The following is a 26,330-nucleotide window of genomic DNA, read 5'->3' as shown; positions in this document are numbered from 1 at the left end:
ATCTGATGAATATATTGTGAATTTAGTTAAAACTCAACCAAAAGAGTGGAGTTATAACAATATTTAAAATGTTAAATTATAGTTTTATCCATTAAGCAGATTAGGAAATTCATATTTTCAAGTTCACCTAAGATGTGAATTGTTAACTTCCTTTTTAATAGAAGTAATACATTATTCTTTAACAGATAGCCTTGATGCTGTAACTTGTATTTCTGCTTAAGGCTGAAATTTCTTTAGAATTCATCCCATGGTTACTTTTATTTATTTATTTTTATTTTAATTAAAAAAAATTTTTTTTAATGATTTTTATTTTTGGCTGTGTTGGGTCTTTGTTGCTGCGCGTGGGCTTTCTCTAGTTGTGACAAGCAGGGACTACTCTTTGTTGCGGTGCACGGGCTTCTTGTTGCGGTGGCTTCTCTTGTTGTGGAGCACAGGCTCTAGGCGTGTGGGCTTCAGTAGTTGTGGCATGTGGGCTCAGTAGTTGTGGCTCGTGGGCTCTAGAGCGCAGGCTCAGTAGTTGTGGCACATGAGCTTAGTTGCTCCACAGCATGTGGGATCTTCCCGGACCAGGGATCAAACCTGTGTCCCCTGCATTAGCAAGTGGATTCTTAACCACGGTGCCACAAGCGAAGTCCCCCATGGTTATTTTTAGGTAAAGTAAATAAGGTCATATGTGTGTATTTATGTGTTTGTGTATAACTTGCTTATGCTTGTGTAGATTTTGGTGTGCTTTTGAATCAGTTTAAAGCCAAAATTGTATTCATATATGTGATGATTTTTTTCATGTTAATTCTCACCTTCCCACCGTAAGATCTGGATTTGCTAAATCAGAAGACTGGAGAATGACATTTAACTTAGTGTGACGAGAATTAAAATGCTGGAGCTTTTACTACCTAATGAGTAATCTATATCAGTCTTTCTGTCTGCAGCTTACTTCTTCTTTGCTCCCCAATCTAGCATTTCACCTCTACTTTTACCCCCATTATGCTTTTAAAGTAACTTCTGAAATGTGTTTTAACTTTTACAAAATGAAATTATAGTTCTTAATGATAGTAGTTTGTTGTATCTCTTATTGTCCTACATATATTAGATTTTCTATTAATATATAAAATTAGAGGATAGACACTTAATTTTTTTTTGATACCTGAGAAACCACCTCACACAGTTAAACATTTTGCCCTTTAAAAAATGATAATTGTCAGTCTAATTCAGTTCTTCAACTGAAGGTCATTGCAAAGCATACTTTTTCTGCTATATGGCAAACTACAGTTTAGATACTGATTCAATTAAAGGTGATACTTATTTTTCCGTTCGATTTTTTTTTTAAATACTCTAGTTTGAATATACATACATTTGCATACAAGAATATCTGTGTGTAAGAGACAGAGTGCATTCATTTGCACCCAAAGTTCAAAAGAATAGGAGAAAGAAATGAGAATGTGTACATTAGAGATATTAAAGTATTTGCACTCCCCTTTCCCCCCATCAAGGCTAAAAATGATGGTTAAACACCTGTTTCTGTGCCCATGAGGAAAATAACCTTTGCTTCTAGGCCTTCTAGATTTTCTGAATGGAGGGTTTTGTGGTACAAGAAGGTGAACTTGAGGAGCAGGAAGAAACTATTCTCTCACTCGTGTGCAAAACTGGCCCAGGCCAAATTTCAGTGGAAAGTTGTCTTTGGCATCTTCCCATTTGTCTTTCTTCATGCTTCTCCCACCTCCTCCTGCCTCATTCTTGGGTGTCTAGTGTCTTTAGCTCCTTACTGTGGCATTTTTTCCAGGCCTGCAGATGTACCTCTTAACCTCTACAAAACCCCTCCATTTTCTTTCTAATGTTGTCTGTGAAATAAGAAAACAATCTGATCTGTACAGTGAAGGGAGTTGGTTCTGAAAGTCAGTTTATTAGCTTGACTACTGAGAATTCCTGAAATTGTCTATCATTTATAATAGTGTAACATTTAAATAGATATACAACACAGTAAGCTTTTCTCCAGCATTGGGTCAGATTGCTGTTTCATTGGTTGGACACAGAGGAAGTTGGCTTATCTTTAGGGTCGTTGTGTGAAAAATTATTAATGGATCTTTAAAAAACTAGAGTCATAATGAGCATGGTGAGGTGCTCTTGTTAGGAGAGGTACATACATCTTGCTTGAGGATTCTTCTGGGTCAACTCCATTAAATTAACCTTGATACTCATGATATTTCTACTTTTGAACCTATAGGTTCTCTGCTTAGGGATGGGAGTCCAGGATAGTAGTAGCTATTTGTACATGTTTGCTTATTTGTAATTTAAGTATTTGTCAGGAATTATCCATTGACTTACAGCTGGTTTCCCTCTGATCACTGTTCACAGCAAATATGCTTGGGTATGGGCTCACTTGCCGCAACCTTCACCTCATGAGTCCTCTTAATCCTTATCAGAAGGAAATTCCATTTCTTCCTGCAGGAAAGTAAACATAATAGTTTGTAAGACTGAGTTCTCTTAAGCAGTATATTTCAAGAGTATAAATCAGTATTTACCCAAATGCCTGGGATTTCTAGTTTGTCTGTTGTAAATATAAAATTAGTTATGGGTAAATGTTATTAAATGCCTAATATTTACACTAGATAATTATAGTCCTTGGAGCCTTTTCTGGGTTCATGAATTTAGGTTGCTACTCAAATTTTAATATTTTACCCTTCTACTTAAGAAAGGATAGTGTAGAATGAATTTGAAAATGGCTGTTAAACTGTATCTAAATGCAGTTATACAGCTAATAGTAATGTATGATGACAAAGTGACCAACATTTATTAACAAGCAAAAAAAGTCCATGATAAACATTTAATGCTTATACTTACTGGAGAAAATACATATTTAAGAAAAAACTAAGTGCACAGTCATGTGTTTCAGTCTGTACTACCAGGTGTTTACTGAAACATTATTTAAAGTAATTTCCCTTTCTAGTGAAGAGTAGTAGTGTAGCTAGAAACTTCTAGCTACTTTCATACAAGAACTCTTTTTTAATATAGATACGAGAAACTCTTCTACAAGAAAACTACTAGAAAATCAACTGTGAGGAGCTATTAGAACTAATTGAGTTCAGCGTGAGAGCTAATTAAAGGTTATTGTGGGGAAAAAAATCAGTATTCTTTTTACTACAAATGTTAGAAAAATCCACCTAAAACTGGGCATAAATGTAAAAACTAATCCATTAGTTTATATAACCAAAGAATAAGAGGCTTGATGCTCAGCTCAATGACATCACTTGATCCTTTTCTTATCCCTCTGCTCTTCCCCTGTGAACCTCTACCCCCATTGCTTTGCTCCTTATTGTGGCAAAATTCCACGAACAAGTCTTCTGTAGTCTCTGTCTCCAGTTCCTCACTTTCCATTCTCCTGTAAGTTCACTCCAGTCATGCTTTTGTTCCAATCACTTCACTGAAACTTCCTTTGTCAGGAAGATCTTTGATGCCAAAGCCCATGGTCCCTTCTCAGTCCCCAGCTCACTTGATCTGTTAGCAGCATTTGACACAGTTAATCAGGTTCTCCTCCTTGCAGCGCTTTGTCACTGGACAAAGTATTCCAGGACACAACTCTCTCTCTCTCTTGGTTTTCCTTATATCTTGCTGGTCATTTCTTCTTACACTTCTTTTCTAAATAATTTTTAAAATTTTAGTATAGTTGATTTACAATGTTGTGTTAGTTTCTGCTGTACAGCAAAGTGAATCAGCCGTACATACACATATATTCACTCTCTTTTAGACTCCATTCCCATATGGGTCATTACAGAGCACTGAATAGAGTTCCCTGTGCTGTACAGTAGGTTCTTATTAGTTATCTTTTATAGATAGTAGTGTGTATATGTCAGTCCCAATCTCCCAGTTTATCCCCCACCGCTTTCCTCTTGGTAACCATTAGTTTGTTTTCTATATCTGTGACTCTGTTGGTTTTGTAAATAGGTTCATTTGTACCATTTTTTTTTAGATTCCACATTTAAGCGATATCATATTTGTCTTTCTCTGTCTGACTTCACTTAGTATGATAACCTCTAGGTCCATCCATGTTGTTGCAAATGGCATTATTTCATTCTTTTTTATGGCTTGGTATATATGTACCACATCTTCTTTATCTATTCATCTGTCAGTGGACATTTAGGTTGCTTCCATGTCTTGGCTACTGTAAATAATGCTGCAGTGAACATTGGGGTGCATGTATCTTTTCAAAGTATGGTTTTCTCCAGATATATGCCCAGGAGTGGGATTGCTGGATCATATGGTAGCTCTATTTTTAGTTTTTTAAGGAACCTCCATGCTGTTCTCCATAGTGGCTGTACCAGTTTACATTGCCACCAACACTGTAGGAGGGTTCCCTTTTCTCCACATCCTCTCCAGCATTTATTCTTTGTAGATGTTTTGATGATGGCTATGCTAACCGATGTAAGATGATACCTCATTGTAGTTTTGATTTGCATTTCTCTAGTAATTAGTGATTTTGAACATCTTTTCTTGTGCCCCTTGGCCATCTATGTGTCTTCTACACTTCTTTTCTTGTTTCTCTTCTTCTCCCAGACCTCTTTGCTGTCCTTATTTCTTTGGTGATTTTATCTAGTCTCAGGGCTTTAAATAGTAACTAAACATTAATGACATTTATAACATTTATATGACAAAACAACATTTATTTGACAAGATAACATTTATATCTTAGCCAAGTCCTCTCTGAGTTCCAGAGTCTCATCCAACTGCCCATATAAAATCACTATTCAGATGTCTATCCCAAACTTAATATGTGCATATGTTCTTTCTTTTAAAACAAGTTCTACCCCTAGTCGTCGTCTTGGTTAAGGGCATCTTCCATCTGCCTAGTTGCTCAGGCTAAAATCTTTAGAGTCATCCTGGATTCTGCTCTTTTATTATGCCCCAGTCAGTTAGTTAAGAAATTCTTTTGACTCTATCTTTAAAATATATCCCGAATCTGACCGCTTCTCATAACCTTCACTGCCACTACCCTGATCTGAGCCACCATCATCTCTTACCTGGATTATTACATGGATTTCTGCTGCTACATTTCCCTCCTTTACAGTATTTTCAGTTTAGTAGCCAGAGTGATTCCATTAAGTGACTCTCTTAATCACGTTACTTCTTTGTTTAAAACTCTCTGTTGGCTTCTCATGTGACTCAGAGTAAAATCCAAAATCCTATGATCTAGCCCTGTCTTCATTACCTGTCCGGTATTATTATTTACTAGTATTCTCTTTAACTTGGCTCTAACCACAGTGGCTTTCTTGCTGTTCCTCAGATACACTGTATGCTCTTATCTTGGGGCCTTGGCATGGGTGTTTTGTTTACCTGGAATGCTCTTCCCAGTATATTCACATGGCTATCTCCTTCACCTCCTTCAAGCCAAAAATACTAATTTTTTTTAATAAGACTTACCCAGACTACCCTATTTAAAATTCCACCTCATTCTTTCTAATCCCTATTACCCTGTGCTATTTTTTTCTGTAATGTTTATCACTTTCTGACATACTTTATTTATTATAATATCATTTATTATCTTTCTTTTCCTGTCAGAATGTAAGTCCCATAAGGGCACTTATGGGACTTACATAAGGTTTCTTCTTCATTGATTATCCCAAGCACCTAGAATAATGTCTTATACATGTTAGGTGCTCAGTAAATATTTGTTGAATGAATGTTTGTGTAACAAATCTGTTTCATGTTATTTTGTGCCTCTGCTTTCGTTCTGTTGGTCTTATTTTTTTTAGTCAGTATGTAGTTCCCAGCAGTTCCTGGAATACTTCCAGATTCAGATCTAGCCCAAAAGAGAAAAAGTCTTTGTCCCAGTATCCCCAGGAAAAGATCCTGAGGTTCACTATGATTGAACTACTTTAAATGCCATGTGCCGCCCTTGACCAGTCAACCCTTCAGGGGAATGGGGTGCCCTTTTCAGCCTAGACTTTGGTCATATGCTCCATTCTGAGACTGGAAGTAAAGTCACAAATAAAAACGTCTGTTGCGGGAATAGAAGCTGCTGAATACAAGAAATGTCTACTAGCTTGTATACCACTGTTTTACAAAATGTGATCCTTGGATACTGGTTCCATGGGATGTCAGTAGGTATTCTTTGACCATGTCCTATTAATTTTGGAAACTTAAATTTAAAAAAGCTCTGTTATTGCAGAATTTCTCAGGGTTTTGAATGTAATAATGTACTCTCTGAATCTCTAAGTGGGATATGTTTTATGCAACAACTTCCCAAAATTCTTTGAACATGGAAGCCTTTTCCCTTTAGAACATCTCATGGTATATTCTCATGGCCCACATAATGAGAAATATTGTTATGTTTGCTAAGAACTAGTTAGAAAATTGAAGAAAAATCTCATGCAACAGCAACAAAAGAAAAAATACAAAGAAATACTCTTCAAATTTACAGGATTTATGAGAAGAAAAAATGTTTGATTCCACAAAGACTTGAATATTTAGAAAGACACAGTCCTTTGAAAGATGTCTGTTTTCAATAAATTTAGTGTAGTTGTAATTAGAAATCCAATTTAACAGGGAGGTAAAGGGAAGAGAAAGAGAGCTTTATCAAATGACTTCCAAAGTTCCTTTGTGTTGTAGGTATTTTTGATTGCAAGAAAGGGTAATACCTCAGGCCACCTAAGAAAGGTTTATTGTAAGGTTGTATAAGAATTAGAAAGTTATGATTATGTACTTTCTCTGTCTGGTTATGTATATTCTCTCCCTCTATGGCACCTCTATATCTTTCTAAGCATTTAGTTTGTTTGCCTCTGACTATAGAGAGCTCTTGGAGACCCTTTATGTTCCGTACTCCAAATCCTGGAAGAAGCTAGTTTGAATTGATTTTAGTAAATATGTTGCTAATGGATGGATCCCTTCAGGTATAGTCATTTTATGGGTTACCCAGTGGATAGGCCACCCCTGGGAAAATTATGCTCCCTGTTGCTATCAGTGGCTGTCCAGTATAGAAAACAGCCTATAGCTACTTTCCTGGTGGAAGGTGTGGGCTGGGAAGGTTCAACTAGGAGGGAAAGCTGGATGTGGTAGGTAGCATGACTAAAATAGCCAGTATAATTTAGAAGAAAAAATAAGAATAGACAGAGGAATTCTGAAAAATAGATGTATGGCATACCACATGTAAAATATACTGTCTATATGTATGACAAAGGTATAATAATTGAAACTGTGGAACTGATGCCTGAATAAGCAGTTAATGAAGTAGAAATATAATTTTAAAATAACAAAAGTGAAATTTCTAATTAGTGGCATGAATTAGACATTAAATTGTTCAGGAGTACCTAATTAACCATTAAAAAGTGAAATTCCTAACTTGTAACTTGTCAGAATAATATCAAAATATGGTTTAAAGATTTAAATGCTTAAAAATGAAACTATAGTGATATCAGAGGGAAATATAGGTTGCATTTAAATAGATGCATAAATCATGTATTACACTGCATAAAAATATTTAAATAATACTGGAGTTAGGGAGGAATTTTTCTTCAGGAAAAACATGAATTGTGAGGACTCATTTTTTTATTACATTATATGGCAAAATAAATAAACCAAGGGAAAATATTTACAATATATGACCATATTACAAATCTTTAATATATGAAAGGCTGTTAGAATAATTGGTGTGTGCACAGGAGTGTTTAATCTTACCCAGCCATCAGACAGTGTTACCCTAGTTCATACACTCTTTCCACTTCACTGAATGACTATTTCATCTTATTCTGTCACAACACACTTTTTCTCACACACAGCTATTTTTCCACTCTCTTTGTTGATGACTGTGCTTGTTATTTCTTCTTCACCAGGAAAATGGAACCAGTCAAAAGTTAACTTCTTTTTTTTTAAATTTAATTTTATTTTTGGCTGTGTTGGGTCTTCGTTGCTGTGTGCGGCCTTTCTCTAGTTGTGGTGAGCGGGGACTATTCTTCGTTGCCGTGCGCAGGCTTCTCACTACGGTGGCTTCTCTTGTCATGGAGCATGGGCCCGCGGGCTTCAGTAGTTGCAGCATGTGGGCTCAGTGGTTGTGGCTCTCGGGCTCTAGAGCGCAGGCTCGATAGTTGTGGCGCACAGGCCTAGTTTCTCCACGGCAGGTGGGATCTTCCCGCAGCAGGGAACGGGATCTTCCTGCAGCAGGGATCGAATGCATGTCCCCTGCATTGGCAGGTGGATTCTTAACCACTGTGCCACCAGGGAAGTCCCCAAAAGTTAACTTCTAAAAGTTCCCATCCCATAAGTACTTTATCCACACCTACCTACGTCTCTGACCATATGCTATATATGTTTTTTCCGTGACTCTGAATGAATTCTTTGGTCTCTGGCCTAAGGCCATTCCTTACACTTGTGTGTTAGATCCCATTCACTTGCTTATTCAAGGACATTGCTTATTTTTCCTTCTCTCTTGTACGTCATCAGTTTTTTGCCTGTGTACTAGATCATTCCATTAATATACATACAATTTTGTGCTAACTTTCCCATCTTAAAAAACAAAGTACTTTTCTCCTAATTTCCCTCTAGCTATACCCCCATTTTCTTTTCCTTCACCACAAAATTCCTTGCCAGGAGTGTTTCAATTCACTGTCTCTGATTTCTTTCCTCCCTTTTCTCTCATGAATCCTTTCCAAGTAGGTTTTCACTTAACCCATGACAAAGAAACTTCTGTTATCTAGGTCATCAGTGACCATTATGTCACTAAAAGCAAGCCATTGCTCAGTTTGTGTGTGTGTGTGTTTTTTTTTTTTTTTTTTTTTTTTTTTTTTGGGTACGCGGGCCTCACTGTTGTGGCCTCTCCCATTGCGGAGCACAGGCTCCGGATGCGCAGGCTCAGTGGCCATGGCTCACGGGCTTAGCTGCTCCGCGGCATGTGGGATCTTCCTGGACCGGGGCATGAACACGTGCCCCCTGCATCGGCAGGTGGACTCTCAACCACTGCTCCACCCATTGCTCAGTTTTGAAACATCAAAAGAAAAAATTAAAATGTGACTGGTACGATTAGAGTGCCTTACAACATAAAGCCAATAAGGGTATGAAAAGTAGTTAACTTATAGAGTAGCCAAAGAAATGCAAATTTAAGACAATAAGATGTTTTTCATCTAGTGCCCAGTGTTGGCAAGGAACTCTCATATACCACTTACTTATGCAAATGAACAGCATTTCTGGAAGCAGTTTGGCAACTTGTACAAAAGCTTTAAAAATGTGTGTATCTTTTGACCCACGCATTCCTTTTCTAAGAGTATGTCCTAAGGAAATAAAGATCACACAAATACAAACACACACCCCCAGGGGGAGAGGAAAGGATTCATCAAGGCATAGTTTATAAAAGGAAAATATTGAAAACAACCTAAATATCCAACAATAGGTGATTGGTTAAATTATGGCTTATTTATATAATAGAATACCATGTAGCCACTTAAAATGATGACAGAGATAGGTTATTGACATGGAAAGATTTTTACTACACATTTTGAAGTGAGAAAAGTATTCAGAACAATTTTTGTGGGAAACATTGTGTATATTACACTGATGGATGTACATACGCACAGTGTGTGTATATGGGAAAATACCTGGAAAAATGGATACCAAAGTGTTTTTTAGCTGCTATAAGTGGCAGAGTTCTAGGGTTTTTCTAACTTGGTTTGGTTGTATTGCCAACATCAGAAAAAGAAGAAAATGAAAAATTTTTACAAAAGAAAGAAAACTAACTTTCCAATTATAGTCTTGTTCCTTTTTCTATTTTTGCATTTAAACATTGATCATCAGACTTTGTTCATAGCTGGCTGACTTAGTTTGACGCAGTCTTGTTTCTTAACCCCACTGGACTTAAAATAGCTTGATAGCCTGCCAGCTGTGAAAGAATAGATAGGCCAGATATAATATTTACCATACTGTTAGCTCTAAAGTTACTTAGGAGTCTGTATAGGCTCATAATGATTTAAGTCCTTCAGGAGACCAGCTGACTAACTCAGTAAACTATCTTAGAAATTATAAAGACAAAATAAATAAGACAGGTAGAGTTAAATTCCAGAGGAGAAAGATGATGAAAAGCATAGTAAGCTTACTGAAAATGAATTCATTAGGAACCTACAATTAGGGTGTGATAAAATGATATCAGAGGGTTTCATAGAGCTAGAGTCCAACAGAATTGCATGTTACAGTGTTCTTTCCTGCTTCATGGAAAAATTCATGTGTGGCTTTTGTTGTACCCCCAAAGAACTTTTGCCTTTAGCCAGGCAAATATTGTGGAATATTTGCCACCATGAGAATTCTTAAAATCTAGCAGTAGAACATCATAGCTGTGTGTTTAACGTGTATGTGTGATATTATATTGGTTTCTATATAAGATATGTAAAACAAATTATTATAAAAGCAATGCATACTCAATGTGAAAAAACTTTTAAGTTACAAAGAAACCAGTTTTTGCTGCTTCTTTTGATCTTTCATTGCGTGTATACATCTATATACACATATATAAATAAATTTACTTAGGCTGTACATTTCAAGTTTATATCTTGCCTTTTTTACCTTAATATTTTATGACTCTGTTCTCAGGTCATTATATTTTGTTTGCTTAAAATACTTACCATATTAAAGATAGATAGTCAAAAGCAGTATAAGTTCGTTGATGATTCGGTATATGCCTTTTATTGGGGGAAACAAATACTCTGCAACCTTCTTTTTCAGTGGTAGAGCAGTCTAGTGATGAAATTATGTAATTTCAGGTATATTTTTAAAAATTACCTTATTGTCCAGGTTTTTGTTTGTTTTTTTGAATAAACCAAAATTTCAATAAAGATTTTAAGACTGACATTTGTAGATAGGTACTTTAGTTTCACTTTCCCCAAGACAGCAAGAAATATTCTATAACAGAAAGATGACTATTTTTAGCTTTTCTTTCTGCTGGTGAGGTGGAATAATAAATATTTTTAGAGCAGTTGAAAGTACAACCACTTAGATTAGCTTAGTGTTTCTATCATCAGAATCTCAATAACTTTGTTTATGTTATGTATCTAGGTTTTGCCTTCCAATATGTTTAGTTTTTGTAAATTGCAACATGATTCCTCTTTCTCTTTTTAGTCTAGTTCATCTCTCTATGGAACAATGTTTTTTAAAAAAAAGAAATTTCTAAAGCCATAACTTTTTCTCTGCACATTTTATGTTTTGATTGATAATTATATTCTGGTTATTATAGGCAATGGTTTTCTTTCTTACAGATGAAACATTGGTAATTAATACTTACGGGGGGGGAGCGGGTTGTTGAAAATCTTCTCCTATAAGTACAGTGAGCCCTTAATATTCACAAGAGATATCCTCCACGACCTTTATAGGTATCCTTAATTACAAACTCCACTAGAACATTTCATCCTTTCTCTGAATTGGAGTATGGAAAAGGTGGAAATCTGAATGACTGTTTTTACCCTCAACAAGAGCTACTGACAAGTGTACAAGGCCACATTGAGAGGCTGAGTTATTACCCGGGACACTCATCCTACATCCTCAAAACAGCTAATATTCAAAGTCCTATCTTAGCAAAATTTCAAATTACATTATGGAACTTTGGAGACCTTCAAGATTGGCTGTAGTGATTCAAAACAGAATAGTAATTAATTCACAAATCTGAGATATTAACTTCCTATTGCAGATATGAAAACAAAGTTCTCATATTTAAGTATTAAAATCAATAACCATTCATACCTGAATCTGTTGCAATCTGACGTTTGCTCCACATTGCACTGAAACAGGACCAGCCAAGATCATCTGTGGCTTGCTAGTTATTAAGTCTAGTTCTCAATTCTTATCCTGACTTCTGAGCGTGTACCACCGCCGCTTTGAAATTCTCTCTTCCCTTGATGTCAAGGACGCCATTTCCTCCTGTTTTTCTTTCTGAATTTCTGGCTGTTTCTTCTTTGACTTGAGCCTTAAATGTGGTACAAGGGTTCTGTTCTGTTGTTCATTCCCCCTCACCATCTGCCGGTTTTTTTTGTGTGTGGGTGCATGTGTGCACCATTTTGCTTTAGTTACTACTTTCTTAAACAACTTTATCAAAATATCCTTGACATACCATAAACTTCACATACTTGAAATGTACAATTTAATACATTTTGACTCTGTGAAATCACCATCATTATAAAACTAATGAACATATCCATCACTCCCCAAAGTTTCCTCATCCCATTAGTAATTCCTCCCAGCTGCCCCTTCCATTCCCAACCAGCCCCTAGATATGATGTGTTTTCTGTCACTATAGATCAGTTTGCATTTTCTAAAATTTTATATAATGGTATCATGGAATATATAATCTTTTTTGGGGGGGAGGGGGAGGGGAACGAGGCTGACTTCTCTTAGATTATATTCTAAGGTTTACCCATGTTGTTGTATCGGTAGTTCGTTGCTGAATGGTATTTATTATATGGATATAACACTATTTATTCATTCACCCACTGATAGACATTTGAGTTTCCAGTTTTTGGCTGTTGAGAACAAATCTGCTATGAAAATTTAGGCTCAAATCTTTGTATAATTATATGCTTATATTTTTCTTGGGTAGATTACTTAGGAATGGAGTAAGTGGGTCAGATGATAGATACAGGTTTAACTTTGTAAGCAGCTGCCAAACTGTTTTTTAAACCATTAGGCCATTTTACATTCTCTTCTGTAGCATATGAACTTTTCAGTTGCTCTCCATCCTTGTCAACACTTGGTGTTGTCATTTTAAGGATTTTAGACATTCTAATAGGTGTGTATCTCATTGTAGTTTTAATTTGCATTTCCCACAGACTAAGGATGTTGAACATCTTTTAATGTGCTTTTTTGTCATCCATATATTTATGTTCTTTGGTGAGGTGTCTGTTCAGATCTTCTGCACATTCAAATTTTGTTATGTTGTTTGCTTTCTTGTTAGTGACTTGTAAGAGTTCTTTATAGATTCTAGCTACAAGTCCTTTAATGGATATGTGAATTGTAAATATTTTCTCCCAGTCCGTGGCTTCTCTTTTCATTTTTTTTTTTAACAGTGTCTTTCCAAGAGCATAAGTTGTTAATTTTGATGAAGTCCAATCCATCAATTGAAAAAAAGATCGTGCTTTGGGACTGTACCTAAAGAAATCTTTACTCCCAATCCATCCCTGGAATAGATATTTGTTTATCTATTCACCTCTTGATGGACACTTGAGTTTCTTTTACCTTTTGGCTATTGTGAATAAAGCTGTTATGGACATTGGCATTCAGGTATCTGTTTAGAGTCCCTGCTTTCATTTCTTTGCATTAGTATATACCTAGGAGTGGAATTGCTGAGTCTTAATGATAATTCTGTGTTTTACTCTTGGGGGAACTGCCAAATTGTTTTCCACAGCATCTGTACCATTTTAGTATTCCTATCATCAGTGTATGGGGGGGTTCCAGTTTCTCCGTATCCTCACCAACTCTTGTGATTTTGTTTTGTTTTTAATTGTAGCCATCCTCGTCAGTTTGAAGTGGTTCTGGTTTTGTGTACAGTAATTCCCCTACATAAGAACCTTCAAATTGAGAACGTTCAGAGATGCAAGTGCGCATTTTCATGTCCAGTCATGTAAGATCACGTGTCTGGTGTACATTGTCACGTGCGTGCGTTCTCTACAAGTGGTTGTGCTTTTGTGTACTTTACTATACAGCAGTGGTCCCCGACTTTTTAGGCACCAGGGACTGGTTTCGTGGAAGACAATTTTTCCATGGACCAGGGTTGGGGGTGTGGTGGTTTCGGGATGATTCAAGTGTTGTGCACTTTATTTCTATTATTATTACATTGTAATATACAATGAAATAATTGTACAACTCACCATAATGCTGGTAGGAGGCAGAGCTCAGGCGGTAATGTGAGCGATGGGAAGTGGCTGTAAATACAGATGAAGCTTTGCTCGCTCTCCTGCCTCTCACTTCCTGCTGTGCAGCCCAGTTCCTAACAGGCCACAGACTAGTACTGGTCTGGGGGTTGGGGACCCCAGCTGTACAGTACTGTATAGAGTACTGTAGTACAGTATCTTTATTTCAAGCCCAGGATGTCTGGAAGCAAGCGTAAAAGTAGCAGTGGTGTAGCTGGTACTGCTAAGAAGTGCCAAGTGATAACGATGGATACAGAAGTGAAAATAATTGAGAGAGTGGAGTAAGGCGAAAAGATGGTAGATATTGCTCATTCTTACAACATGAATCGTTCAACCATTGGCATGATTCTAAAGAGCAAGGACAAGATCATGGAACGTGTAAAGTCTGCTGTGCCGATGAAGTGGACAATATCAATAATATCAAAGAAGCATGGAAAAGTGATAGAGGAGATGGAGAAACTTCTCAGTGTATGGATGCAGTATCAGCATCAAGTCCCACTCAGTTTAATGCTGATTCAAGAGAAAGCTAAAAGCCTTTATGAAGACTTGAAGAAACACTGTGAAGAATCAGATTGCGCATCTTTTTTTTTTTTTTTTTTTTTTTTTTTTTTTTTTTTTTTTTTTGCGGTACGCGGGCCTCTCACTGTTGTGGCCTCTCCCGTTGCGGAGCATAGGCTCCAGACACGCAGGCTCAGCAGCCATGGCTCACGGGCCCAGCCACTCTGCGGCATGTGGGATCTTCCCGGACCGGGGCATGAACCCGTGTTCCCTGCATCGGCAGGCGGACTCTCAACCACTGCGCCACCAGAGAAGCCCAGATTGCACATCTTTTAATGCCAGCCTTGGCTGGTTTCATCAGTTCGAGGCTAGAGCCAACCTTCACAATGTAAAAGTAAGTGTCAAGGCAGCAAGTGCAGATACAGTAGCTGTCCGGGAATTTCCTGAAACGCTTCGAGAAATTATTGATCAAGGCGAGTATTTACCTGAGCAGGTTCTTAATGTGGATGAGACAGGACTATACTGGAAGAGGCTGCCAGACCAAAGTTACATCAGTAAGGAGGAAAAGTTGATGCCAGGCTATAAAGCAGCAAAGGATAGGCTAACTGTTGTTTGGTGGCAATGCTTCCAGTGATATGAAGCTGAAACCTCTCTTAGCTTATCATTGAGAGAACACAAGAGCCCTTAAAGACATAGCCAAGGGCTCTCTTCCTGTTGTGGAAGAGTAACCCCAAAGCCTGGGTTACACAGGCCATTTTCCAGGACTGGTTTTTCCACCACTTATCCCAGAGGTAGAGAAATATTGCTTGGAGAAGGACATCCCATTCCAACATTCTTTTGCTGCTTGACAGTGCTCCGGGCCACCGGCCATTCATAGATGACTTTCATCCCAATGTCAGAGTACTGCATCTGCCACCGAATACTACATCGCTCGTCCAACCTATGGACCAGGGAGTTATAGCGACTTTCAAGAAATAATATTTACATCACACTTTTCGTCAGGCAGTTAAAGGTGAGTGACGAATCAGGAACAACGTTGAGACAATTTTGGAAGGACTATAACATCTACAAGGCCATAAAAAACACTGACTTTGCTTACCATGAGGTTACAGCCATCACCATGAATGGGGTTTGGAAGAACCTTTGCCCACAGTTTGTTCACAATTTTTGTGGATTTGAGGTGGATGAGGAGTCCAAAGAGGTCTTCAGCAACTTAGTGACCCTCAGTGAGAAGCTGGAGCTAGATCTGCAAGGGGACTATAGTGACTTTCCTTTACTACTTTTGCAAAGTCTGTATTCCTTGTGTGTGGTCTGTGAAGTTTCTCTTCAGTTGGCCTATGATCTGATGGAGATTTCTCCAAACATCCAGTCACCCCTCACCCTGCCCCCCCAAAAGTGTGTGCATCTCTTTAAATCTTGTGATAGATGACAGGCTACAGTCCCTACAGCTACAGTGGGGCTGAGGAATAGGGGATAATTGCTAGATCACTCACACAGCTCTCTCAACAGATTCAGCATTCTCTTTCTTCATCAAGCATTCCCCTGGTTGCTGTGTGTCTGATCAGGTTCAGAGTTCTGAAGTCATTGATTCTGATTTTTTTCCCCCCAGCTTAATGGTTGTTTGGGAGGAGGAACTAACTCCTGGAGCTTTCTATTCTACCATTTTCTCTGATGTCACCTATGATCTACTTTGTGTTAATTTTTGCATATGGTGTACTATATAACTCAAAGCACTTTTCCCCCACTGCATATGGGTATCCAGTTGTTCTGGCACCATTCATTGAAAAGACTGTTCTTTTCCAACTAAATTGCCTTTGCACCCTTGTCAGAAATCAGTCGTTCATATATATGTGGATATATTTCAAGATTCTCTATTCTGCTCCATAGATTTATTTTTTTAATCTAGACACCAACATCACACTGTCTTAATTACTGTAGCTTTATAATAAGTTTCAAAACCAATAGAGGGCCAATAGAGGGTATTGGCCCTCTAGCTTTGTTCTTTTTCAAAGTTGTTTTAGCTCTTCTAGGTCCTTTGCATTTCCACATGAAGTTTAGAAGCACCTTCTCAATTTCTTAAAAAAAAAAAAAACAAACTAGCTAGGATTTTTATTGGATTACATTGAATCTGTAGATCAGTTTGGAAACAACTGATATCTTAACCACATTGAGTCATCTGATCCATGAACACTGTCTCTCTCTTCATTTATTTGGGTCCTTAATTTCTCTGAGCAATATTTGGCATTTTTCAACGCACAGGTCTAGCTCCTCGTCTGTCAGTTTTATGCCTAAGTATTTCATTTTGAGGGGATGCTACTATAAATGTGTTTTTAAAATTTCAATTTCTTATTGTTTACTACTAATTTATAGAAATAGCACAGATTTTTGTATATCATTGTTACCTTATTAAACTCACTTATTCTAATACCTTTTGGTAGATTCTATCAGATTTTCTACATAGATCATCATGTTGTCTGTGAATAGATGGTTTTAGTTATTTTTCAATCCTGATGTTTTTTCTTTTTCTTGCCTTATTGCACTGGCAAGAATCTCCAGTACATTGCTGAATAGAAATGATGAGCAGATGTCACTGTCTTGTTTTTAATTCTTTAGTCTCTCATCTTTAATTGTAATTTTTTTTGGTTTTTATTTATTTATTTATTTTGGCATGTGGGATCTTCGTTGCAGCATGCGGGACCCTTCATTGCGGCGAGCGAGCTTCTCTAGTTGTGGTTCCAGAGTGCGCAGGCTCAGTGGTTGTGGAACACAGGCTTAGCTGCCCTGCAGCATGTGGGATCCTGGTTCTCTGACCAGGGGTTGAACCCACGTCTCCCGCATTGGAAGGCAGATTCTTAACCACTGGACCACCAGGGAAGTCCCTAAATGTAATGTTGGCTGTAAATTTTTCATAGAAATCCTTTATTGGGTTGAGGAAGTTCACTTCTATTCCTGGTTTGCTGAGAGTTTTTTTAAAAATCAGGAATGGATGTTAAATTTTTGTCACATGCTTTTTCTGCATCTATTGAAATGACAACATGTTTCTTTTTTAGTTTGTTAATCTAGTGACTTGAATGTTGAAACAACCCTGCATTCTTGGGATAAATCTCTCTTGGTTATAATGTATTATCCTTTTTTTTATATGGTTGGATTTGATTTGTGAAAGTTCTGTTAAGAATGTTTGTATTTATGTTCATGAGAGGTAATAGTTGGTAATTTTCTTTTAATGTCTTTGTCTTGTTTTGGTACTGGAGTAATAACTCTCATAAAATGAGTTGTGAAATGTTCTCTTTTTAATTTGGGAGCAAGAATTTGTTATTACTCTTTGCTTAAATGTTTGATAGAATTCTTCAGTTTTTTTAAACGATTTATGTAGAATTGGTACTATTTCTTAAATATTTGGTAGAATTCCACAGAGAAAACATCTGGGCCTAGACTTTTCTTTCAGGAAAGATATTTAACTACAAATTCAAACTTTAAACTAGATATAGGGCTATTCAGGTTATCTATTTGGTAGTTTTTGTTTTTCAAGAAACTTGTTTTTTCTGAGTTGTCAATTTTTGGCAAAAAGGTGTTCATGATATTCTCCTATATACTTTTATTGTCTATAGAGTCTGTAGTGATGTTACCTCTTATTCCTTATTCTTATTTTTCTTCTTTTCCTTAGTAGTCTTGCTAGAGGTTTATCAATTTTATTGATCTTCAAAAGAAACTGGCTTCTGGTGTTGTTGATTTTTCTCCTTTTTTGGTTACCGAGTATTCCATTATATGAATGTTTAGTCAGTCATTCTCCTATTGTTGATATTTTGCATAAGAATAATCTTAACGGGAACCGTGTGACTAATTTATATGATGAAAATGACAAAACCTTAAGGATATGAATAAATGGATACAGTACTCCAGGATGGGAAGATTAAAGATGTAAACATATATAAAGATGTCAGCTCTCAAAATAATTCATGGGTTTATTGTAATTCTACTCAAAATACCACTGAGCTTTGAGAATCATGGCAAAAGGATTCAGAAGTTTATCTAGATGATAAAACATTTGAGTTGATGTTAAAGTTCTGAAAAAGAGAAGAATGGATGTAGAGAAACCTGATATAAGATATTAAAACATAGTGAAACTATAACAATTAAAAGAAGAGTGCCAGCACCAGGATAAAAAGACCAATGAGAAAATAGCCTGGGAATGGAACATGTTGGATATAAGGATTTAATATACGGTAAAGGAAGCACACATATCCATAGGGAAGAAGGATTATTTAACAAATGGTATTAGTATAACTAAGCAATTTGGAGAAACAAAAATTTAGATTTTTTAAAAATATCACATACTAAAATAAGTTCCAGATGGATTGATAATTACATAGAAACAACAAGCCAGAGAATTGAATTGTGTACTGATTGAACCTAAGAAGGGGAACAACACGAATTTACAAGGAGGTGGTTGACAGATTAGACTACATAAAACTTAACTTTGTATCATCCCAAATGTAGCCAAAATGAAAAAACATAACAGACTGGGGGAAATATTTGCAGCAGATTTCCAAAGGGTTAATATTTTTTATATATGAAACTCTTATGCAGATGTAAAAATGGGCATAAGACAAGATTAGACAATTAACTAAATAGGAAGTTAAAAACAAGAAAAAATTCTTAATACAAATTAAACTACTAAGGAGTTGCCCAGATCCACCCATTAAATTAGCAGCAACTCTCGTGCAGGCCAGACTAGGATGTATTTAGTAGATGCACAAATTGCTCATGGTCTTACAGTGTTACAAGCATTTGCAAACCACTCTTGATATGTCAAGATTCATTTTAAAAAATCTCCATACTTTTTGACCCAGAAAACCCACATCTGGGAATTGATCCAAAGAAAATAATAGCTACCCCCCCCCCCCGCCCCCATTCCAAAAAACAAACGTATAAGCCCTGTATACAGAGTCATTTCAAATAATGAAAAATTAGAAAAACCTAAATGGTTTATCAAGGGAGCAATTAAAATTTTCATACACCTCACAGATAGAATACAATGCAATAATTAAATATGGTAATAGAGATTGTAATTGAAAATGTGATAAGAGTAATTTTTTTAAAGCGAGCTTTTAAATTGTATGTGTAATTTGATTGGAAAGAAATATGTAAAAATGACAAGCAGTTATGATGAGAGTATAGTGGGTAATTCTTTTCCTGTTTTCTATGATTCAGTATAATGCTAGGCTGCATAATAGAGGTACAGCAACAGGGCTTCCCTGGTGGTGCAGTGGTTGAGAGTCCGCCTGCCGATGCACGGGACGCGGGTTCGTGCCCCGGTCCGGGAAGATCCTACATGGCGCGGAGCAGCTAGGCCCGTGAGCCATGGCCGCTGAGCCTGCGCTTCCAGAGCCTGTGCTCCGCAATGTGAGAGGCCCGTGTACCGCAAAAAAAAAAAGTACAGCACACTTAGATCAGGGGAGCTAATAGACCTATGTTTTGAGAAGAGCATGGGCTTTGGAAATGTGTAGATCTGACCTCCAGTTAGGATTTTACTTACCTAGTATGAGGCCTTGACAGTTGCATAACTACTTTGAACCTCAATTTCTAAATCTGAGAAAAGAGTAGATTTCTTTATGGTTGTTGTATGGATTAACAGAAGTAGATGGTAGTTGTTGATAAAAAATATTGTTCTTGTCATCTCACATCTGAATAATAAGTCAGTTTATAAGCAATCATAAATTTCAATGGCAAACAACTAAGATTTATTTTTCACTATGTTACTTATTAGCTGCGGATTGGTTGTGGCTCTGCTCTGTTCTCTCCACTCTAGAATCAAGGCAGACTGGAAAGAAAAGATGTTGAAACCCAAGGCTAGTTCTTAAGGTCTCCTCCACAGTGGTACACTTCTACTCACATTTCATTGACCAAGGCATCAGTGGCACTGGGTCATATTCCTCCTGTGGGGATGGACCAATATAGAGGGGCAGCAAATATTTTGGAGAAATAGTATGCTATGACAGAGTGTGTTCAATTCTGGCTGTCACTTTAAAAGTGTGATAGACTGGTATATGTCCAGAGGAGAAAGATCAGAATGGTGAGTAATTCTGAAGTCTTGCCTGAAGTACAGTGGCAAGAGTCGATGGAGAGAGAGGGGGCACATTAATGCTGTCTTAAATATTTGAAGAATGGCTATGACTGGATATGCTATATGACATCAGTGGGTGGGAGTTACAGCATTATATATTTTGATTCAGTTTAAGGGCATAAGGAGGAAGGGAGACAGAAAAGGAAATTGGTGCTTGTTTTAAATACCTTACCTCATTTAAATTTAAAATAATCCTATGAGGTTTTTGTGTTCGTGTATGTTTATGTTTAAATATTGAAGAAAACAGATTCAGAGTGGATGAGTACCTAAGGTCACGTGGCAAGTAAGTGGTAAAACCAGTTTGGAATCCAGGTGTATGTGATCTCATCTCTTCCCACTAAACTTTGCTACTCTGTTGGGCTGCAAGCTTTCTTACAATTACACTGTTTATCACCAGTCATCTTCTGCTTGACAAGGTGATGGCTTCTCTTCCCCCATCTCTAAAAGGGTTCAAAGTATAAATGGAAGAATTGAAAGGAAGGTTGAACTCTATCTAGATCAATGGTCTGCAAGCTCATTTGATTATTTTGTACCTTTCAGCAAAATAATTTAGCATATACCATGTATATGTTATGTATGTTAAACTATTATATTGATATTGTATATGCTATAAAACACACCAAAATAGAAGTTAAAAAAGTTAAGATTTGACATAAAAATTTTAGATATTTTTGTGAATTCGATTTTATGGAAAATCTCAACTTTAGAAACTTCTATTTTACAGGTAGATATTTTTTTTCCTTTAACCCTATGGATTGTCTTGTGTACCCACTGAGATGCATACCCCCAACATCGGAGGTCGTTGTTTTGGATGATTTGTAAGACTCATTTTTCAGTATGAAGATTCCATGATTCTGTTTGGCCTGAACTTTTCTGAAAGGGATAATGATAGCTTAATTAACTTTTAGAAAAGTTTTTAAATAGTCTTATCTAAGACCAAAACTATAATTTCACTGGCATTCACAGCAAAATTAAACCTGAAAATCAAATAGTACAAAAGATGCTTTTCCAGGTAAACAGTAATAACCCCATGAGCAATTTATACACAAGAGGATGTAAAAGGGGTTACTATTAAGTAATAAACCTGATTTCTATGTGTGGCTCAAGAAACAGCCTTGTTATTTTAGTCATATCTTCTCTATCTAAATCTGCGTGTGTGTGTGTCCAAAACTTACTGTACTCATGTATTCTAAAATGAATGTGAAATTTTTTCCCAGAGAATAATATTAATTTGGGTACTTGGGAAATTATTTTATCAATAGCACTGTCTTAGAATGTAGCCAGAAATCTAAATCAGGATAAGCCCTACTGGACTAAAATCTTTATAGAGACATATCCTCTAAGAAGCAAAAGAAGTCACTTCATTACCTGACAGAGGAAACTGTTTGCTTTTCTACATTCTGGTCCTTGGTTATCTGCCTTTTGCCACGTTGATATTTCATGATTAAGATAATCTTTTCTGGTCAGTAACTGTTTCTTGGGGATAGAGTTTTTAAGAAAAACCTTCCCAGATCACAGAAAGCAGAAAAGCAAATGTAGACTTTAAAGATACTCCTATATTGACATGAAATTGTAGATCAACAGTGTTCTTTTTGCATTTCTTTCTCATAGTGATACATTTTGTACAGCTTTTTGACATTTGTCTTTGGTGGTAATTTTGGAGGAAGTGTTGCTTGCAGGCAGATCATCCGAAACAGTGACCTCCGATGTTGGGGGTATGCATCTCAGGGGGTACACAAGACAATCCATAGGATAAAGGAAAAATATCACCTGTAAAACAGAAGTTTCTAAAGTTGAGATTTTCCATAAAATCGAATTCACAAAAATATCTAAAATTTTATGTCAAATCTTAACATTTTAACTTCTATTTGTGGTGTGTTTTATAGCATATACAATATCAATATAATAGTTTAACATACATAACATATACATGGTATATGCTAAATTATTTTGCTGAAAGGTACAAATAATCAAATGAGCTTGCAGACCATTGATCTAGATAGAGTTCAACCTTCCTTTCACTTCTTCCATTTATACTTTGTTTGAACCCTTTTAGAGATGGGTTCAGCTCCTTTTTCTGCACCAGTTTAAGTGGCCCACAGGCTAGGAGTTCCTGGTAATAACTTTCAGTGATCCATTTGTTCTAGAAAATTATCCTGGAAAAGGACAGTTTAAATAATAAGTTCGGTATTCTTAATTTTCAGTCTTTTTGTTCATTCAACAAACAGTCATTCAGTGCTTCTTTGTGCCAAGCACTGAGGAAATATTAGTGAACAAGAGGGATATTGACCACTGATTTTAAAACTAGACATAATGTGTATAAAAGCCAATAGAAATATTGTTGCTCACGGCAGCGCCCTGTAGGAATCCCTGGTCTTCACTGACCTGTGCTTCCCTGCCTGTTTTCTTGCTCTTTTCTCTCTCCCTGCCTCCACTTCCCTCCCTTCCTTCTCTCTATTCCCTTCCTTCCCTTCTTGTAAACTCCTTTTCCTCCTTTGAGATAGTGACCACAGGCACATTTTGATGTCATTTCATCTAAGCGTAGGAGAAACTGTATATGATATTTATTGTATAAAACTTGGCATGGTATAGTTAGATGGGAGATGATAAAATTCTTAATTTGCCTTCAAGTCCAACTGTCATCTCCACCTGTGCAGATCTCAAGGTGTATGTATATGTTTGTTACTTAGCTCAGAAGCCATGTATCTTTTAAATGGGTTTATATTATTTTAAATAAAATTAATATCAGCATGTTTTTATACAAGTGTGCTTTTTAGATGCAGACATCTATATGATTAGATATTGGCACATATCTTATTTTTTCAGTGTGTCTTAACTGAGTTGTTATCTAAACTCTAGAATCTGTCCTAGTTAATTTAAAGGTGTGTGAATGGTTGGGTTTTTTTGTTTGTTTGCTGTTGTGTTCTATATTGATGAATTTGAAGGTAATTAAGAATATAATTCTTTTCTTCTTTAGCATCAGACAACAGCCAGCGCTTTCGAGAAACCTGTTTTGCATTTGCATTGACACCACAACAAGTGCAGCAAATCAGTAGTTCCATGTAAGTTGTCTTCGAGTGTGACTTGCAGCTTGACCTTTGAATCCAGTTTTGTCTATAATAAGTGACTTTTAAAAACAGTGTATTGGTTGAGTATTATTGTCATGCAAATATTAGTATTGAAAATACTATTATAGTGTTAGTTACCCTAATAACTGTTAATATTTCTGATAAATCTGAAATACTTTCTGGAGTAACAGTGTCTTTTGAATCAGCTTTCCTCTGTATATCTTTAAAATAACTGTAGTTCTTACTCTGTCTTTTCTAGGGATAATTCTGGACCAAATGTGACTTCACAGTGCAGGTCCAGTTAAGGTACAGTGTTGCTACAGTATATATCCAAAGTTTAAAAGTTAATATTTCTTAAAGATTTAAAAAATCTACCTGATTTTCAGTAAGTATATGAAAGTATTGGGTTTAGATGTTTTGGGTGAGGAAAACCTTTTCCTGTTACGATACATCCTAATTACTATCAAAGTTAGATTTTAATGTAGCCCAGTCATGTGCCATATATTTAACCATATTTCTCTATTTTGGTTGCCCTTGGTTGGTTGAGAAGCTCCAGCTAATGATATGTTAAATATGGTGGTCAGCTCTTTAGAAGTACCAAGTTTTATGAAAGCAAAGACCTTATTCTGCATGAGTGGCAAACTACTGTAGATAAAGAACTAATACTTAGGTTAAGTCTACAGTGTCTCATGGACTAACAAGAACCAAAATAGTCTAATTTTTTTGTCCTGTATTTTTAAACCATTAATTTAGATACTCTCTAATTTAGATTCCATGTGAGACATCTCTTGATAGATTTGTAAAGATGAAATTTTTACAATTTGGAAAACGAAAAATTTTCAACATGCTACTGCCCATATTGTTCTTTTCTTAGCCCATTTCTTCTAAGAATATCTAAGACATCTTTTATGTTAATATGTCTCTCTCTTGTTGCTTACATTAAACCATCTTATGCTGTTGTTTTTACTCAGTGACTATCCTTGTGTAAACCTAAGTGTCCCACATTGTCTGTTGCAATAGGGATAGAAGAGGAAATACAAGACAGTTGTTTTCCTCAACAATCTGTTTTCCCTATAAAGTGGGAAGGATAAGTCAAACAGATAGCCCAGTCTCAATAATCAGATACTAAGTTGTATGTACAGATTATAAATACACTAGGAGATCAGAAAAGAGATGAAAGCACCAGCTCAGTGCTTCATGGAATAATGTGAAAAACTCTGATTTAGGTTCAAAAATAGTGTGATGAAAACTGAGAAAGCAGAGGAGAGGTTGAGGTCTTGTTTTGGAAGGCACTGACAAAGGTGTTTCTGTGTAAAAGGTACTTTTTCCTCTGTCAGGGACAGACTATGATAATGACTGAATAAATTAAAGGACTAAAATATGGTGCCTTCATAATTAATTGTATATTGCTGTAATATTTTTTACTTCCCTGCCTCAGTAGTTTACATTTTGTTCATACTGATATGTGACTTTGTCCTTTAAAACAGTGGTTTTCAGACTGTTGCTTGGAGCCACTGTTTGGGGGCTACCCTCTGGCTACCATTCCACCTTCTCTTCCCCAATGCCCCCAATTCCCCCACCTGACACACACATATACACACACTCTGAACCAAAGTAATGTGGCTTTGATCTGTTCTACATGTTTGACTTCTGGGTTAGTTTTCATTTGAGGAGAGTATCCCAAGGCTAAAATAAAGTTTGAAAACCATAGCTCTAAAACAAAAGATCTAGTTACTATCCTTAGTATTAACGTACGCATGCATTCTTTAAAGCAGCCAAGAGGTATGGTTCACATTCCAAAGGAAGGTTTTCTTTCTAAGATCAATTCAGAGGTTCTAAGGGGATCTTGACGGTTAAAAATGGCTTAGCCATCAAATTTATCTCCAGAATTTGATGAAAAAAGAACCATTTTGTATTATATTTGGTAATTGTTAGGTGGTTCTTTGTATTTTACTAAATTGTTTTCATCCCCTCCTCACCCCCTACAGCAATCCCAGTGTATTAAGTTGGGAGTGTATACCTTCCACTATCCTAATTATAAGTCTTTATCTAAAACATGAAAACAATTTGGTCAGAATTAGGATCAATATTTTCTCTATTAGATTCCTAATCTGTTTTCCCTCCCCACCCCCATGAACTTCTATACAGAAACTTTCTGCTCTTGTTCCCATTTTTAAAATCTTTTTTTTTGTCTTCGGTTTGTAAGGGTGATTTAGATTTTCACTTTTTAATTGAATAGGAGTCAACTTGTCATTAAAATTATTGCTTTTTCTGTAGCTTTCAGGCAGCCAGGCCCACGTTTCTAATTTATCTCTGCATTGGAGTAATTGATTTAAAGCTTTATGGCATCCTCTTACTGTTGCAAAGTAAAGAACTGGCCTGTAATAGAAGCTTCTGCTGGGGTTAGAGATGATCTTGTGGGCTTTGACATCTGTTTGCTAAGTATATTTTGAGAAAATCTTTGTAGATTAGTAATTCTCAACCTTTATATGGACCTCTAACCCCTTTGAGAATCTAATGGAAGCTACAGATTGTCCCTGCTTAAAGATGACCATATATTTATATGTACCCATAAAATTTTATATAGAAAATTGTCCCATTTTGTGGACACTCCCTCACACAGATTGCATGGCAGGCAGATCAAAATGTTGAGAGAAGGTGTTTGTGCATGATGAATATTTCACAGAATTCAGAGATAGCATTCTTCTTAACATGTAACTCAGAGGTGCTGTGAATATTCTGTAAAGTGGAATGAGCCTCCGCTCTATATTGGGA

The 26,330-nt window shown here is 36.5% G+C and overlaps 1 protein-coding gene across 1 annotated transcript in view; it reads left to right on the top strand.

Annotated features, from left to right (window-relative positions):
• Positions 1-26,330, top strand: part of PIAS1 (protein inhibitor of activated STAT 1) — a 121,771-nt gene that overhangs the window by 49,284 nt on the left and 46,157 nt on the right. Inside the window, 2 exon segments of the mRNA XM_032621189.1 lie at positions 23,465-23,556; positions 23,815-23,861. Coding sequence (XP_032477080.1) covers positions 23,465-23,556; positions 23,815-23,861 — 139 coding nt within the window.

This window comes from Phocoena sinus, chromosome 2, assembly GCF_008692025.1.
Source record: "Phocoena sinus isolate mPhoSin1 chromosome 2, mPhoSin1.pri, whole genome shotgun sequence".
NCBI lineage: Eukaryota > Metazoa > Chordata > Mammalia > Artiodactyla > Phocoenidae > Phocoena > Phocoena sinus.
The sequence above is the reverse complement of the archived record's forward strand: the minus strand, read 5'-3'. Positions and strand labels throughout refer to the sequence as shown.